The sequence below is a fragment of the Dendrobates tinctorius genome, unplaced genomic scaffold (genome assembly GCF_039654945.1).
Source record: "Dendrobates tinctorius isolate UK_male_01 unplaced genomic scaffold, ASM3965494v1 ptg000028l, whole genome shotgun sequence".
Lineage (NCBI taxonomy): Eukaryota > Metazoa > Chordata > Amphibia > Anura > Dendrobatidae > Dendrobates > Dendrobates tinctorius.
Window position 1 is genome coordinate 42,091,755 of NW_027361696.1, and position 18,910 is coordinate 42,110,664.

At 49.0% G+C, this 18,910-nt stretch overlaps 1 protein-coding gene across 1 annotated transcript in view; it reads left to right on the top strand.

The window, feature by feature from the left end:
* The first annotated feature begins 1,481 nt into the window (after nucleotides 1-1,481).
* LOC141085329 (uncharacterized) overlaps nucleotides 1,482-18,910 on the top strand; it is a 46,294-nt gene continuing 28,865 nt past the window's right edge. The window contains exons 1-9 of the mRNA XM_073570615.1: nucleotides 1,482-1,637; nucleotides 3,655-3,745; nucleotides 4,658-4,758; nucleotides 4,838-5,070; nucleotides 5,301-5,448; nucleotides 5,537-5,692; nucleotides 5,869-5,983; nucleotides 14,974-15,044; nucleotides 17,972-18,106. Coding sequence (XP_073426716.1) covers nucleotides 1,560-1,637; nucleotides 3,655-3,745; nucleotides 4,658-4,758; nucleotides 4,838-5,070; nucleotides 5,301-5,448; nucleotides 5,537-5,692; nucleotides 5,869-5,983; nucleotides 14,974-15,044; nucleotides 17,972-18,106 — 1,128 coding nt within the window. The 5' untranslated portion in view covers nucleotides 1,482-1,559. The remainder of the gene's footprint in view (nucleotides 1,638-3,654; nucleotides 3,746-4,657; nucleotides 4,759-4,837; nucleotides 5,071-5,300; nucleotides 5,449-5,536; nucleotides 5,693-5,868; nucleotides 5,984-14,973; nucleotides 15,045-17,971; nucleotides 18,107-18,910) is intronic.

An 18,910-nucleotide genomic window follows, 5' to 3' on the forward strand; every position in this document is an offset into this window, starting at 1 on the left:
AAGATTTGCAACACCTTGGTGAAAGTGTTCCGCTCATGAGGGGGCCAGAACATGACGGAGAATCTAGCTTCCCCGTCCAGGGCCATCACAGCAATCTCTGCCTGCATAGCGGGGGTCATGGGGTGCATCCTTAGCATACCTTTAACACGCTCGGCCCAGTCCCACAGCAGTGAATTGCTCCCTGTAAACTTTGGAAGATTGCTGAGCATGGCCCCCAGCGGCAAGTTGGCCCTTGGGACACCCACGGCCGCTTGGTTTCCCGCCTCTGCACCTGTGGACTGCATCCTGCTGACTACGCCAAATGTAAGCAGGTTGCAAGATGCAGTGACGCAAGGAAGGCAGAGCAAGGGTTAACAAAGGGTTGTATTCCTTGGTAACAGCCGACGAAATATCCTCAGATGGGGATCCTCAGCTCCCGGTCCAGTTTCTGGCGGCAACGGGCGGTCTCTGGTCTCACCCGTTGGGCCCCTAGTCCATGAACTCGTGCAGGTGCTGCAACAATCCCGGTATCAGGTGAAGTCTCTGATGTGAAGGTCAGAAAGGAGGACTGCAACGCCTCTATGCACGAGTGCCGCCCTAAACTTAACTGATGTGGTCAGAAAGGGGGACCGCAGCGCCGGGTGCTGTACACCGCCAATGCCTCTATGCCCGAGCACGGCCCTAAATTTACCTGAACCCACTGGTCTGCCTCTACTCACAGTCCCGATGCCGTACCCGTGGGATGTCTGCTGCGGCCCGTCGCTGCTCTGCTCGCCGGAGACCGGCGCACGCTGCGCACACACCCTGTCTGTCTCAGTCTCTGCCGGCGGGAAACTGACTGCCGCTGGTGCGGTTTTTTATCACGCCCCTCCTTCCCGGGTCATGGGGTTTGTCCCCTTTTTCTTCCCCCAGGCAACATGGGACGCAGGCTCAGCAGTTTCGCACCCAGCTCGGTACGGCTACCCGCAGCTCGGTCTTCCTCCTTACATTTTCACAGTGCTCCATGGTAGATCTAAAGCCCATGAAAACATTTTGCACCTTCTCCTGTCTAATAACGTTCCACAATGAGATCCCTTTCTGTGTTGTCAGCTGTTTACAGACCAAAAATTCTCAGGAAAATCCTCCTGGAACAGCGACACATTCTCTGGGGGTCATCAGAATGGCTACAAATGATATTGCCCTGTTATTATGAAACAAGAGGGGAAACGCAAGTTATGGTTTCCAAAAAAGAATTAATGCATCCATCTTAGCTGTGACTGGATCTTGTAGCCAATAACTCCTGTCTGTCCCGCCATCTCTAATACTGCCACAATAACACATAATGGCAATAACAATCTCTGCCCATGCAAGACCTTCACCAAAATGGCGGCCTGAGCGTCACCTGATGACGTCACGGCAGCGCCTTCGTAACCGCTCACCATAGCGACGTTTTCCAGGGAACGCTGCCTAGGCGGAAGCGTTACGAGAAACGTTCACATGCCGTGACGTTACGTAAGAGGGCGGAGCTTCCTACCCCTGCATGAAAGCTTGGGAGCCCCCAGTCCCCGCCTCTTCATTTTCTCCCTGGCAGAAGAAGCAAGATGGCGGCGGCTGACGGGGACGATTCTCTTTATCCCATTGCCGTGCTCATCGACGAGCTGCGCAATGAGGACGTGCAGGTGAGAGTGGAGGGGCCCGGAGGACGCTGGGGAGCCGGTGCTGGGTGCGGGCACCAGCGTCCATCTGCTGGGGTCAAGGAAGGCCTGCGCGGCCCGAGTAGGAGTGACGCCCCCCTGTGTGCGCTGCATGCTGGGAGTTGTGGTCCAGCTAATATTACTCCTAGTGCCCGCCCCCTAACTGCAGGAGGAGCTTAGATACACCAGGGGTATCACAGAGGTGGGCTTAGATACACCAGGGGTATCACAGAGGTGGGCTTAGATACACCAGGGGTATCACAGAGGTGGGCTTAGCTACTCCAGGGGTATCGCATGGGTGGGCTTAGCTACTCCAGGGGTATCGCATGGGTGGGCTTAGCTACTCCAGGGGTATCGCATGGGTGGGCTTAGCTACTCCAGGGGTATCGCATGGGTGGGCTTAGCTACTCCAGGGGTATCGCATGGGTGGGCTTGGCTACTCCAGGGGTATCGCATGGGTGGGCTTGGCTACTCCAGGGGTATCGCATGGGTGGGCTTAGCTACTCCAGGGGTATCGCATGGGCGGGCTTGGCTACAGCCGGGGGGTATCGCATGGGCGGGCTTGGCTACAGCCGGGGGGTATCGCATGGGCGGGCTTGGCTACAGCCGGGGGGTATCGCATGGGCGGGCTTGGCTACAGCCGGGGGGTATCGCATGGGCGGGCTTGGCTACAGCCGGGGGGTATCGCATGGGCGGGCTTGGCTACAGCCGGGGGGTATCGCATGGGCGGGCTTGGCTACAGCCGGGGGGTATCGCATGGGCGGGCTTGGCTACAGCCGGGGGGTATCGCATGGGCGGGCTTGGCTACAGCCGGGGGGTATCGCAGGGGCGGGCTTGGCTACAGCCGGGGGGTATCGCAGGGGCGGGCTTGGCTACAGCCGGGGGGTATCGCAGGGGCGGGCTTGGCTACAGCCGGGGGGTATCGCAGGGGCGGGCTTGGCTACAGCCGGGGGGTATCGCAGGGGCGGGCTTGGCTACAGCCGGGGGGTATCGCAGGGGCGGGCTTGGCTACAGCCGGGGGGTATCGCAGGGGCGGGCTTGGCTACAGCCGGGGGGTATCGCAGGGGCGGGCTTGGCTACACCGCTCAGTAGGTAGTTCCTATTACTGGGGTTTTCCCATCTTATGAAGAGCTGATGCCTCCAGGTTGTACCATCTGTATCATCTCTTGGTGTAGGGCCGCCGGGGCTTGTGGTGGCCGCTGAGCTTCCTCTGCTTTTTTCTCAGTATTTTAGTCCCAGAGATCGGACCCCATGAGCCATAGTCACATCCTGGTGCTGTATCACCACCATGTGGGATGGTATTAAGTCACATGTGGGTATCTGAAAGGCTGCACGTTGTGTCCACGGGGTCAATTCTGTCTGGGGGGCTATCATATTCCTTGTCCTATTGCTGTTTTCATTGTATGAGGAGCTCTCTGTGACCCATGCTCAAGATTCTTAGATCTCCGCTTGCTGCCAGCAAGCAGAAACTTTCATTGCTTCCTGAGACTTCAAGGTCTAATGCTTCTCACAGCTGAGGGTTTGCATCAATCGCATTCTATGTAAGGAAGAAATGCACAGATTGAGTTGGGGGTTGCCATTATCTGGAAGGGACGATATATCCTTAGATTCTGCCATCGATTATTCTTGGTCGGTGGGATCTGACTGCCAGGGAGCGGTAGCGGCCACAGACCATAATAGGGATATATCTGCCCTGCTGCATTGCCTTATGGGAAATCTAGTTCAGCACAGCTGGTTGTGTGGCATCAGCCTGGCATTATGGCCACCATTGCCCTATCTAACTATCATGATTCTGTTCTGGCTTCCTCTCTATGGGACTGATGTCTATTCTCACATTGCGGTGCTGTTTCTGATGGATCTGTTCCTTTTGGACCATCAGGACCCTGTGATCTTGTCACCAGGCTGTCAGTGGGCGCGTAGAACTAGTGGTGGGAGGTTAACGATTGGGAAACTTTTTCTCTCTATGGTAACTTTCCTTTAACTTTTTTGTTTTGTCTTGCAGCTCCGTCTGAACAGTATTAAGAAGCTGTCCACCATTGCTCTGGCCCTGGGGGTGGAGAGGACCCGCAGCGAGCTCCTGCCTTTCTTGACAGGTATTTAGGAAGGTGGAGACTTAAAGGGGGGCTTATCATATTGAAGACCTATTCTTAAGGCCCTTTTACATTTAGCGATGCACCAGCGATCCGACCCGGTCAGGATCGCTGGTGCATCGCTAAATGATCACTAGTGAGCTTCCACACAGGAAGATCTCACAGCGATGCAGCAGCGACGCAGCGCACGATACTCACCTTTCACACACAGCGATCCTGACGTCCTCCCGCCCGCATTCAGCGTCGCTCGTCTCACACAGCAGGAAGCCCAGCAGGAAGCAGACGACGAGAAATGGAGCCGGACATTCTCGCGCGATCAGCGATGGACAGCGGGGGAGCCGGTCGGAGGTAAGTATCACACATGGCGATATCGCTAGCAATATCGCTATAACGTCACAAAACCAGTGACGTTTTAGCGATATTGCTAGCAATATCGCTATGTGTAAAACCCCCTTTAGGATAGGCCATTTTTATCACATTGGTGGGAGTCCAGCAGATGACACCACCACAAACAGCAATCAAATGTATGCAGAGACTGGAGCTGAGCAGTGCAGCCCTCTCAGGTGCCATGTTGAAGTCAATGCAAGCTGATCTGCAGTACCCAAGAATGACCACTACAGAGCCACTGCTGGTAAGTTGCAGTGCAGGTATTGGGCCCCATATCTGGAGTTCTCTGTATTCTTTGGTAGATGAGGACTGCTAACCAGTGAGAAATTAGATTAGGTGCCACTGCTAATTTTCCATGTAGGCAAAGCACTTTAAGAGTTACTCTGTGTATTGGAGGGGAGTGGGGGCAGAATTAGTTCCTAAATACCTGATAACTTCTAGTTTCCGCAGATAAGGGTTTTGATTTCTCGGTCACGGTGGCAATAACAGAACCCATTGACGTGCCAGTAAATGTTTTCTTATCTGCAGATACGATCTATGATGAGGATGAAGTGCTTCTGGCTCTGGCTGAACAGTTGGGGACCTTTACATCTCTGGTTGGGGGTCCGGAGTTTGTGCATTGCTTATTGGTAGGTCTATCTATGGTGTAAATGAATGACCCTCAGCCCTTGTATGTAAATGGCCTCTCTGACCACCTGTGTCTTGCAGCCTCCTTTAGAGAGCCTGGCCACCGTGGAGGAAACCGTGGTGAGGGACAAAGCCGTGGAGTCTCTGCGGGCTATTTCGCATGAGCACTCCCCTTCAGACCTCGAGGCGCACTTTGTGCCCCTGGTAAAGCGACTGGCCAGCGGAGACTGGTTCACCTCTCGCACATCGGCCTGCGGTCTGTTCAGTGTCTGCTATCCCCGAGTTTCCAGCTCCGTCAAAGCAGAACTCAGACAGTGAGTGAATGGATTAATTACTAGTACGGTTAATTCTGCATTGCTCAGTTTTTCTTGGAAATGTATATTGACCATACAATCATAGCTGGCTGGGTTTATATGTCTGTCTTTCATGGACTGTACAGGCTCTGATGCCATGGCTGACAGCAGGGCCTCCCATTTGGTTCAGATAGAGATGCAGGAGAATGGGGGGTGATTATTATTAAGTGCACTTTTTTCCCCTGTCCTAGACATTTCCGTAATCTGTGCTCTGATGATACCCCTATGGTCAGACGCGCCGCTGCCTCTAAATTGGGGGAATTTGCAAAAGTTCTGGAGCTGGAGTATTTGAAGAGCGAGATCATCCCCATGTTCTCCAATCTGGCATCAGATGAGCAGGTACAGACTATAACCCGTGTCATGGGACCCTTACTCGTACATCCTACATGCACGCTCTAATCAAGCCTCTTTACTCGTGATTTCCCAGGATTCTGTGCGTTTATTGGCTGTGGAGGCCTGTGTCAACATTGCCCAGCTGTTACCCCAGGAAGAGCTGGAGCCGCTGGTGATGCCCACGCTGCGGCAGGCTGCCGAGGACAAGTCGTGGCGGGTTCGTTATATGGTGGCCGACAAGTTCACCGAGGTAGGTGATGTCTCCTGGGTGTGAAATTCGCAACCGGAAGAAGATGAATTAAGATGTCCATTAAGATTTGTAGTTTCTTGAGCTCCCATAGAAACTAAAATGTTTGACAATCCTAGTCTCGTTATTATGACCCTCATCATTCCTAATCCCATGTCATGTCTCTACCTTACCTTCAGCTCCAGAAAGCTGTTGGTCCTGAAATCACCAAGACTGACCTGGTCCCTGCTTTCCAAAACCTGATGAAGGACTGTGAGGCTGAGGTGCGAGCTGCAGCTTCCCACAAAGTCAAAGGTAACCACCAGGGCCCGTGCCCACCATTCATCTAATGAGCAGACAGTCTTAATACAGCAAGTTAAAGGGATTGTCCATGGCTTTGCTGTGGAGGCTATGTTCTTTCGATAGGTCATCCGTATTCGATCGGTGATGGGGGCAACATCCGGAGCTCCCATCCATCACTTGAGTAAATGATGTATGTGGTCTGAAAAAGAAAATCTGTACTATGAATCCACATTATTCTCAGTGCGAGACAAGGCAAGCTCTGCCCATGTAGCTGTAGTTAGTAAGTACTATCTCTCCATCATTGACTGATGTGTGAAGGGAGGCAGTACTATCTGTGCTTGGGTGCTTTATACAAGGAGGTTTTAAAATTGTTTGCTTGTACTGCACTATTGGTGTGGGTTTTTTGTGCCTGTGTTTACAGGAATAGAGAAGGCGGCAGTACTCTGCTCCTTTTTTAGGAGGATGCAGTACATACTCTGCTCATATAGCTGCAGTTAGCGGGTACATCCTTTCCATCTATGACAGGGAGGCATCAATTTCTGAAACTATAAATTAAAAAGGAGTGTCCTTTACTCTTAGTTAGGCTAATTAATGTTTCTATCATTATATGCAGTTTATAATTCATATAATATTATTGGATACTTATCTTGATGTTTGATGGTAATACTCTCAATTGAACCCTATATGCACACCAGCAATTAAAAATGTAGTAATATTAATGGATACAATATTCCCCCCCCCCTCACATTTATAGCAAATAAAATTAATCCAATATGTACCTATATATTCAAGAATACAGGGAGCAATTCTACGGGCAGTGAAAAATATAGTTTAATTCAATAGATAGATAGATAGAGAGATATATATATATATATATATATATATATATATATATATAATCAACTTTTTTTTGTGTAAAGCTTTATCTACTTTTATATTTCTCTATTGAAATTTAATGTTTTACTCTGTTGCCTCATTGGGGGATACAGAACCATGGGTGTTATGCTGCTGTCCACTAGGAGGCGACACTATGCATAATCTGAAAAAGATTAACTATGACATCTCCTCTGCAGTATACACCCCTGGACGGCGTCAGCCTTCTCCAGTTTTTGCTTAGTGTCGCATAGGAGGCACACCTAAAGATTTTTTTTTCCCTTTTTTTTTTTTTTTTTTCCGTTTTTTTTTCCTGACAGACTACAGATGAAGAAAAGTGGGACTCCCGCGAGACCCCCGCTATCGCTCCTTCCTCGGCCCCTACTATAGGGTGCCCAGTTGAAGTTGAGTTGGCTATTCCCCATGTCGCTCCTTCCCCAGTCCCTCGGGTACTGGTTCGAAGTCGAGACCCCCCCCCCCCCCCCAATTCCTTTGGGTTCTGGGTTGAGGTCGAGGCAAGGATGAAGCCCCCTGATGGTGACAGCAGTACCCTCTCTAATCCCCCTCTGGGGACATTAGGTTGAGACCCCTCAGGTAAGGCCTGTACAAGGCAGCATTCTGCAGCTCCAAAGCCAGGGACCTCCAGCCCAGCTGCGGGCTCCTGTAGGGGCCAGGGGAGAGCTCACGCAGGCATAGCACACACAGACACAGGGCTCCTGTGCCCCTGTCTCTGCGGCAGCTCCAGCTCTATAGTGCTTCAGGGGGACCCTTCACAGGGCCCTCCTCCTGTTACTAGCCCCACCGCTATCCTGCCTTTAGATCCGGGGGGGGGGGGGGGGGGGGGACTGGTTCAGATCCGACCCCCCCCCCTCCCGGACATCCGCGCTGGCCTGGAGCCCTTCTGGGCATCAGACTTCAAATTTAGACCGCGGCTTCGGCACCACCTTTCGAACCCCTTAAGGAAGTCCCACTCCGCATTCTATCACAGAAGGTGGTTTTTCTGGTGGCAATCGCCTCGATACACAGGGTGTCTGAATTGTCAGCACTCTCCTGCAGACGGCCCTTCCTAGCCTTTCACCAGGACAAGGTGGTTCTCCGTACAGTCCCATCCTTCTTTCCGAAGGTTGTCCAACTTTCACCTCAATGAGGAAATTTCACTGCCATCCGTTTGCACGGTTCCGTTTCATAGAGTGAAGAAGGCTCTGCATACGCTTGACCTCGTCAGGGCATTGTGTATGTGTCTAGGACTGCGCCCTTCCGGAAGTCTGATTACCTTTTCCTTCTTCCGGAAGGCGTTCGCAAGGGTCTGCCGGCTTCCAAAGCTACCCTTGCCAGGTGGATCAAGTCCACCATACAAGAAGCTGACCGCCTTAACAATTCTCTTCCGGGCGGTATCACTGCACACTCTACGCTGGCGGTAGGGGCCTCCTGGGCTATTCGGCACCAGGCTTCGGCACAACAGGTGTGTAAGGCGGCCACTTGGACTAGCCTACACACGTTTACGGAACACTACAGAGTTCATGCCCAGACCTGTCAGCACAATATTCGTCCATTGCTTCCCACCCAGGGACTGCTTTGAGCCGTCCCATGGTTCTGTGTCCCCCAATGAGGCGACAGAGTAAAGGAGATTTCTGTGTACTCACCGTAAAATCTTTCTCTTAGCCTCTAATTGGGGGACACAGCTCCCACCCTGTTGCCCTTACGGGCCGTTGTTATGGTTGAGTTCTCATATTGTTCTTTGAGCTCGTACATAGTGGCCTTCTTACAGGCATGGTTATGTTTATGTTCCTCCTAATGCTTTTGCACAAAACTGGAGAAGGCTGATGCCGTCCAGGGGTGTATACTGCAGAGGAGGAGCCATAGTTTAATCTTTTACAGATTATGCATAGTGTCGCCTCCTAGTGGACAGCAGCATAACACCCATGGTTCTGTGTCCCCCAATTAGAGGCTAAGAGAAAGATTTTACGGTGAGTACACAAAAATCTCCTTTTTTTCTTTAATATTATATCTATTTCATACAATTATTACAGACTATTTCATAGTCACAATAACTAATAGACAATAATTCTGTATCTATGTGGTTAGTGCAGTCCACGGTTGATTGACACCACTGAGCCACATCGTTCCGGTACGATACCTGCTTATATCAGCTTTTTATTGACAAAGTTAAGTCATCTGCTCATAATGTTTTATTTTTGTTTCCTTTACTATGATTTGTCAGAATTTATTTAAAACGTGATTTGTTTTCCTTCCTGTCATGTTTTATGTCTTAATAACTACCTTTGAATTTTTATACCAATAAGTGTCTTTTCTCGTTCGCCTTATTGGGGGGGGACAGAGACCATGGGTGTATGCTGCTGCCACTAGGAGGCTGACACTATGCACAAAAAAAGGTTAGCCCCTCCTCCGCCGTATACACCCCACCGACCGGCAGGAAGTTCCTCAGTTTAGCTTAGTGTCAGTAGGAGGTGGACACGGGTCTTTGATTAGACCCATATCTACCTCGATGTGCGTCGTTTCTTTTCAGGTTTTTCCGGAGGGATACAGTGTGAATAGTCACATCTGTAGTCCCACAAAGAGACTATGAGTACGGCGTGTACTGCCACCCCGTATCCTCATAAGTCTACAGCAGGACCAAGACCCCTAACATGGATGTGGCGTTCCAGATGGTCCTCGCTCCCCGTCTCCCACCCACTCGCCTACCAGAGCCGGTCGGTCGGTTGAGGCGCAGGATACTCTCCTTTTGAACCTCTCAGGGACGTTTCCCTTTCCCTCCTTTCTTGGAAAGTGGCCTTTCTGGTGGCCATTACCTCCATCCGGCGCGTGTCGGAATTAGCAGCACTTTCTTGCCGCTCTCCTTTTTTGGTCCTTCATCAGGACAAGGTAGTTCTGCGGCCTCCGCCATCTTTTCTTCCGAAGGTGGTATCTTCGTTTCACCTCAATGAGGACATTGTTCTGCCATCCTTCTGCCCGACCCCAGCTCACCCTCGGGAGCGGTCCTTGAACAAGCTGGACCTAGTCAGGGCATTGAGAGTCTATCTAGCCCGGACGACTTCCTTGCGGAAGTCAGACTCTGTTCATCATTCCTGACGGGGCGAGGAAAGGTCACCCAGCCTCAAACGCCACTATTGCGCGCTGGATCAGATCGGCAATTTTGGAGGCATACCGGGTCAAGCATCGAGTGGCCCCTCCAGGGGTAAGAGCGCACTCTACCCGGGCGGTGGGTGCCTCCTGGGCGGTGCGCCACAGAGCTTCCGCGCTGCAGCTTTGCAAGGCTGCAACGTGGTCATCGGTTCACACCTTTGTGAAATTCTACAGGATCCACACCTACGCTTCGGCGGACGCCAGCCTAGGTAGAAGGATTCTGCAGGCTGCGGTGGCGAGTCCACTGGCCTGATGGAAGTTTGTTTCCCACCCCAGGGACTGCTTTGGGACGTCCCATGGTCTCTGTCCCCCAATAAGGCGAACGAGAAAACAGGATTTTTTGGGTTGCTTACCGTAAAATCTGTTTCTCAGAGCCTTCATTGGGGGACACAGCACCCTCCCATGTTCTACAACTCCTGTTCTTATGTTTGTCGGTTTGTTACAGTTGAGTTGTTTGTTCTGTTCTCAATCTATTCTGTTACTTCTCCTACTGCTTTCTCACTAACTGAGGAACTTCCTGCCGGTCGGTGGGGTGTATACGGCGGAGGAGGGGCTAACCTTTTTTTGTGCATAGTGTCAGCCTCCTAGTGGCAGCAGCATACACCCATGGTCTCTGTGTCCCCCAATGAAGGCTCCGAGAAACAGATTTTACGGTAAGCAACCCAAAAAAATCCTGTTTTTACATTGTTAGCGAATTGTTCGCACAGGTGGCCGATTCCCCTTTTTCAAGTGTTGGTGTTTTCCCCATAGCATTTAAACCCCCTTTCCTTGATACTGATTGTGCAATGTTTTGGAAAAAAAGCTCGGTGTGAGCACGAAACTTGTAAAAATAAACTACGAATTTGCTGTTCCACTGGGTGCTGCTTCCTTCATACAGCTGCGCGGTCTACTCTGAAGTCTCAAATCTCCTCCTTTTTCTCTTCCCTTAGTGTCTCTGCCACGCTTCTTTATAGGCATCCGCCATCGTCCAAACACTGTAGATATTTTCCAGCCATTTTATTGCAGTCACCCGCAGTGCTGCATCTGCCATTTAAGATATCAGTGAGGATGCTCTGTGATAAATCTCCATATTAATATTATATATGGCTGCCTCTTACTGCGAGGTGATCGCTGTCCCCGGCACTGAGCCCCGCAGCTGACACAGAACGAGATCATGACTCTTAATTGGACATTAGTTACAGTAAAATGTCGCGTCGCCGCTGTGCATTTACGAGGAGCGACTGCAAGACACGTTTCTTTCCCTCCAGGTTCCTATAGCGGCTCCGGCCAAGAGTCCATCATTAAAGAGCTGCGCCAGTTCCTGCATCCCAGATGGCAGGGTCATTAAGACATCTCCTCATTAAGCCTCTCCTGTGAAGGATGAGACAGTGCCAAAGATGGACTTGCTCATGACTCAGGAGCTGCCTTGTTTCTATCCAAGAAGACAATTCTCTTCTCCAGACGCCCATGTGTCTCCATAACTCTGCAGCAGAGTCTCATGAAGTCGGGGAGTGTGATTGAAGTCAGAAGCCTGAGCCGGATTAGGCCCTGTGCAGTTTCCCTAGCGTTCAAGACGGCCGGCAGCCAAGGAGGCTTCATCAGCACTACAGAATTGAAACTAGAAATCTGTCCCACAACCTTTTAACCCCTTACTGACATGGGGCATATATTTACGCCAGTGTTTCCCAAACTCCAGTCCTCTCGGACCCCAACAGGTCGTGTTTTCAGGATTTCCATAGTGTTACACATGTGAGAGAATTCTCGATGATACTTCCATCACCTGTGAAATAACTAAGGAAATCCTGAAAACATAACCTGTTGGGGTCCGAGAGGACTGGAGTTTGGGGAAACACTGATTTACGCCAATGTCGGTATCCCTCCCTTTGATGTGAGCTCCGGCGGTGAGCCCACATCTTTCCCTGGACATGTCGGCTGTTTTGAACAGCTGACATGTGCCTGCAATAGCCATTGGTTGGAATCTTGATCCACCCATGGCTATTAACAAGTTAAATGCCACTGTCAAACGCTGACAGCAGCATTTAAATGGCTCTTCCACTCTTGGGCCGGAAATACACTGGTGACCTGTCATGTAATCGTGGGTCACCGATGTGTCGGCGTGACAACCCGAGGTCTCCTGTAGACCTCTATGGTTGTCAGTGCCGGATTCCTATGAGCGCTACTCAGTTGTCGGCGCTCATAGCAAGTCAGTTAGTCTGCTACATAGAGGCAATCTGAAAAAAAGGGAGAAAAGAGACACAGGATAACATGCACACAACAGCAGAATGTCCATGTGAAAAAAGGCTTTTATTGACATACAATAGCCAGAGAGATCCAAGTGTACAATAAAAACAATTAAAAACCACAAATGAAACAAAAGTGAGCAGGTGGAGAACATATGCAGTATACAAAGGAAGAAATGTTTATATAAATAAGTGTTTGAAAATATGCATTTACAACAATGCCCTCTATCACCATATAATATGCATAAAGTGTTTAGTATAAACATATGGACAATTTGCAGCAATAAAGTCTGATCAGTCTAATAGTCACTTGTAGGTATGTGAACAATCCAAATGATTACCATGCAAGTCCATAGATGAGGGAAGGCAATTGCTGGATCACATAAAAATTACCTAAGCATACTCACACTGCCCAAATGTGTATGTATTGTATTTTATTTTTATTTTATTTTGAATGGAGCGTAAGAACCCATACTCCCCTGACGAAGCTGCAGGTTAGCAGCGACACGCGTTGGGTTCTGTGGGCAGTGTGAGTATGCTTAGGTAATTTTTGTGATCCAGCAATTGCCTTCCCTCATCTATGGACTTGCATGGTAATCATTTGGATTGTTTACATACATACAAGTGACTATTAGACTGATCGGACTTTACTGCTGCAAATTGTCCATATGTTTATACTAAACAATTTATGCATATTATATGGTGATAGAGGGCATTGTTGTGAATGCATTTTTTTTGAAACATTTATATAAACATTTCTTCCTTTGTATACTGCATGTGTTCTCCACCTGCCCACTTTTGTTTCATTTGTGGTTTTTAATTGTTTTTATTGTACACTTGGATCTCTCTGGCTATTGTATGTCAATAAAAGCCTTTTATCGCATGGACATTCTGCTGTTGTGTGCATGTTATCCTGTCTCTTTTCTCCCTTTTTTTCATTTAATATACTTGGCACAGTGTTGCACCCAGTTATCATATTCATGTCATATTTTCCGTGGTGCCCACCTATATACATACATATAGAGGCAATCTGCTCATCGCATCTACGTAGCTGAGCCAATTGAATTGTGCCAGCTTCTAGCCTCCTATGGAGACTACTGGAGCATGCCAAAAGTAAGAAAAAAAAAAAATTAAAAAAATATAAGTTCAAATTTCCCCTCTTAAGCGCCATTCAAAATAAAACAAAAATAAAATACACATATTTGGTATCACCACGTTCAGAATTGCCCGATCTGTCAATAAAAAAGGGGTTAACCTGATCGCTCAATGGCGTAGCGAGAGAAAAATTTAGATGCCAGAATTGTTTTCTGCTTTTTTATACTTTTTCATATTTAATTTTTCCTCTGTTTTCAATCGTCCCCTTAGAGGACTTTAAGCTACCATTGTCAGATTGCCTGTGCTGCGCACAGCAGGGCTTCAGCCCAGTGATGTATGGCCGAAATAACAATTCGGAGTATGTTAATGATTGACATGGGGGTCTTCTGCAGACCCTCGGCTGTGATGACAACCCATCGTCGCTCCAGTCATTCGACTAGGTGCCTATGGGCGGGATTTGTGATGTCGTTTTTTTTTTTTTTTTTTTTTGAGCATGGTAACTGGTGCTACGATCCACCCATCCTGAAGAAGTTAAAAAGGTAGCATTATCTGCCATTGGATATTTAAAGGGGAAGTCAGCTTTTTTTTTTTTTTTTTTTTTTTTTTTTTTTTTTTTTTTTTATTTAATCTGTGCGTGTCCTACAATAGAGGTTGAGCTCTAACAAACATGCTCCTGTTGAATGTGGCAGGTCATCCTTTTTGTCCTCTATTTTGGTTTTTGCCTGGTCATTAAAGTGATTTCCTGACCTCACTCTTGTTTTGGAGGTGGTCACTCATAATTTCGTGTTTTCATTGTTAAAGGCGTATTCCCATCTCCAAGATCCTATCCCAATATGTAGTAGATGTAATATTAGCAAAAACTTCCAATTAGAAATATATAGTACTTCTGATACGCTATGTCACTTTCCTCATGTGCAGGCATTGCGGGACATTGGGTATCCATGGTTATGACCACTGATAGTGACAGCTAGTTGCTAGTGTTCGTAACCTGCAATGCCTGCACATAACGAAAGAGACATAGCGAATCTGAAGAACCATAATATATTTCTATGAGGGATTTGCTAATTTTATTACGCTTACTACATATTGGGCTAGAATCTTGGAGATGAGAATATCCCTGTAAGCCGGCGCTTCTCGATGCCTAATGCTAATGACGTCGACACATGCACGGGCATCCTGCTCAGTACCAGCTGTCTACGCCAGTATTGCAGTATGCACTAAAAATCATGACTTATGGTAATTAGTGATGAGTGAACGTGCTAAGTGTCTTCGGCGTGCTCGAGAAATGTCAGGGTCCCTACCGCTGTTGGGCAATCCCTGTATGTGAGCCTTTGAACAGCTTCGAGACATGCAGCCACGGGGACTCGAACATATTATTCAAGCACGCCGAAGACACTCTGTTAGCACCGGAGCATGCTCGGATAACCTTATAAAAGCACATTAGCTCGTCACTAGATTTAATGGCATCTGGTCTGTGGCCGGACAACGTTCAGACTCCCGACAGTCAGTGACACATCAGCCCCTTATCACGTCTCGGGTAGACTGTCACCTGAATATCTGGGCCAGATTGTGGCGCTTAAATGCAGTCTGTCCGTGATTGACGGCGACATTTTAAGAAGTTAACGGCAGCCTTAAATTGTTTTACTGATCACTTTTCCCTGTTTTTTGTAGAGTTCTGTGAAAACCTGTCTGCTGACTGCCGGGAGAATGTGATTATGACCCAGATCCTGCCGTGCATCAAGGTAATCGCATCATACAGCCGAGTCTGCAGCATAATCCTCATGCGTTCTGTGTGGATTCGCCATGAATTTCACCCTTCAACACAACATGAGCTTCATTTACACCAGGGGTCTCAAACTCTGGAGACTGAATGGGCCGCACATAAAAAAAAATTTAAGCTGGCGGGCCGCATTCCTTTCAAACTTAAGTCACAATTGATAGCGGTATCTAAGGGGTTAAACGGCCGCCATCTGTGCTAATACCGATCGTGGCCGTTTAAATAGGTTGTCAGCTGTGATGTACAGCTTAAGCCCCCTTTACACATAACGATGTCCCAGCGATCCCACAAGCGATACGACATGATGGGATCGCTGGGACATCGTTAGGCTGATCGCTGGTGAGCTGTCACAAGACAGCCCCAGCGATCAGGACCAGCGACGCTTGACACTAATGTAAACATCGGGTATCCAGGAGCCGCGAGACTCCTGAATACTCGCTGTTTACCTTGGAAACCGGCGTACACGCTGGTTTCCAAGATAAACATCGGGTATCTAAGAGCCGCGCGACGCCTGGATACCCGATGTTTACGTTAGAAACCAGCGTTGCTGATCGCTGGTCTCTCGCTGCCACACGCAGCGATGCGTGCTGGGCCGCGGGAGACCATGGATCGAAAAACGGCCCTGGCCGATGCTGCACGATCATCAATAACAGGCAGGGGGGCCGGTCGCTGATCCCTGTCTCACACAGCAATCTCGCTGGCGTGATCGCAGTGGCGTCACAAAATCAGCGATCTCGCTAGTGAGATCGCTATGTGTGACGAGGCCTTAACTTCAGCGGATATCATCAGCTCTGCATGTGAGCCGGCGCTATCATCTCGCTGTACACGCAGTCACCTGCAAAATCTAGCAATGCTGGCGCTCACTGTGCACTGGCTTGATGTCATTACACAGCGCCAGAGGGATGTCATCATGCAGGGCTACTGCCACTACGGAGTAGTGCACTCCTCTCTTCTAGCGTGAGCAGTGGCGTAACTGCAAAGTTATGGGCCCTGGTGCCATGCCAAAATACGCATATCTCCACTCCGCACACCTCGTACACGCGTGGCTCTGCACACATCGTACACATGCGGCTCCGCTCCGTACACCTTGTACACACGTGGCTCTGCACACCTCGTACATGCGGCTCCGCTCCGTACACTTCATTCACACATCTCCGCTTCGTAAACTTCATACACACATCTCCGCTCCGTACACCTCTTACACACGCGGCTCCGCTCCTTACACGTCGGTCCTCGTACACACACTGCTCTGCTACATCCACCCTATAAACCCCTCCTGACCCCACACATAAACTTACTGGCATCCAGCGCCAGTACAGACATTAGTGTCCTGCATACACTGAAGCCCCTGATCGTGTGATCTGACTCCTCCCCTCATGTGACCTCATCACAGGTCCTGTGCACACAGCCATCGCACGCTCCTAATGTGTGCCACTGCCTTCCCCCTTCTACCTACCTCAGGGAGTGCGACATGGTGCGCCACAGATGACTGCTTCAGGGGCCGCGTGTTTGAGACCTCTGATTTACATGGACTGTCGTAAATAGTATTGGTGCTCGCTTCACAATTAGCTTGCGGTGTAAATAGGTTTCTGGTGAACCAGTAAAGCGCTCATTCATTAGGTGATCTATTTTGTGCTGAGAGTTGTCCTGTGTACAAAGGCCGAGAACAATGCAACATTATTAACCCCCTTCATGACCAGAGGTATTTTCGTTTCTGCGTTCTCGCTTTTTGCTCCCCTTCTTCCCAGAACCATAACTTGTTTGTTTTTTGAATCAAGAAAAGCACATCAGCCCATGAATGGCAGCGCTTCCCAGGACTCACATCCAAAGATGATATTTCATATTTTTTTTATTTGATAAGTTAACTTATCACAAAAAAATGAAATATCATCTTTGGATGTGAGTCCTGGGAAGCGCTGCCATTCATGGGCTGGATGTGCTTTTTTTTTCTTGATTTACTCATCCTGTGTGAGCCTGAATCTGGCTTTCACTTGGATCCACTCGAGGCAAGCTGCAAGCCCTGTCAATTGAAAAGTATCCCAGAAGGATTTTTGAGGCTATGAAATCTAAAGCCATATTAGTCGTCTTGTTTTTTGGTCAATTTGGCCATGTAAGTGCTTAGTTTTTTGCGGGACAAGTTGTACTTTTGAACGACACCATTGGTTTTAACAGTGTTCTGGAAAATGGGAAAACAAATTCCAAGTGTGGTGAAATTGCAAAAAAAGTGCAATTCCACAGTTGTGTTTTTTACCATGTTCAGTAAATGCTGAAACCGACCTGACATTATGACTCCCCAGGTCATTACGAGTTCATAGACACCAAATATGTATAGGTTTTTTTTTTTTGTTTAAGTGGTGAAAAATCCAAAGTTTTGATTTTTATAAAGTGTCATTTTTCGTGAGCAGCAGTTTGATCACTTCTGCTACATACGGTTGATGATCAGATTGCCTGTGTAGCAGAAATGCTCACTTGCTATGAGCTCCGATCACCGGGCAGCGGTCATTGCAATCCAGCTATGACAACCATAGAGGTCTGCTGGAGACCTCTGGTTGTCATTCCAATCCATCAGTGACCCGCGATCATGTGACTGAGTCACCGATGGGCGGGATTAGTAATGTGCTTCCGGTAAGCGCGAGTTAAATGCCGCTGTCAGAAATTGACAGCGGCATTTAACTGGTTAACGGCGGGTGGATCGTGATTCCACCCGTGGCTGTTGTGGGCACATGTCAGCTGATCTATACAGCTGACATGTGCCCGGAAACGTGCGGGCTCTGGCGCTGAGCCATTATTTGATATATGGGGTCCTTTACCTTTACATACGTGGGCAGGGCGTGGCGTTAGACTAAGATTACAAGATTTCTCATTTGTATGTTCTGCTCTTTGTGACACTAGGAGTTGGTGTCAGATGCCAACCAACATGTGAAATCAGCCCTGGCCTCGGTCATCATGGGTCTGTCTCCGATCCTGGGCAAGGACAATACCATCGAGCATCTTCTTCCTCTCTTCTTGGCTCAGCTGAAAGATGAGGTGAGTGTATGGCGGCTGCTGAGCAATGTCTGCTGGCACGTTGTCGCATGACGGATCAGCCACTGTCTCGCATCCTCAACTCTTTCGCCGAATTCCTCTTCATTATTGTAGTCCAAATTCTATCCCCCATGTGTAGAAATCTTGGTCACAATCGCACACTTCATTTAGGTCCTGACACTCCCCCCCCCCCCCCCCCCCCCCCCCCCCACACACACACACACACACACACACACACACTGTCATACTTTCTTCAAAGCAACTTCTTCAGCAGATCTGTCTGATGGGCACCTTGGTTTTAATCAGTTCTTCTCTTATCCACTTGGGGGAGATTTATGCATGACTTTTAGTTATACTGGCAGCTCTTCACCTAACATGTGTCTGTACCGTATTTTTCGGACTGTAAGATGCACTTTTTTTTTTCTCCAGAATTTTGGGGAAAATGAGGGTGCATCTTTATAGACCAAATGTAGCTTACCGGGGAAGGGCGCGGCGGCAGAAGTCAGGCGATGCTTCGAGTCCCAGACTGCAAGGAACGGGGTGTTTGGCAGTGCGGGGACTCCGCCGACATTTTGTGAAAGCCCGGAGCCCCTGCTATTCCATGGTTTCAATACGGTGGACTCCAGGACAATGGCTGCTGGAGGTGGGGCATGCGCAGACTGATCTCTGCTCCCAAGATTGAAATCTGCACATGCGCTACACTGCTTCTGCTTCCCCTTGCACCAATGATCTGACTGCTGAGTGCTGTTGCTGGGGACTTTGAAGTTTCCCACTCCGTTTCTGTGGGTTCACTGGAAGCATACGCAT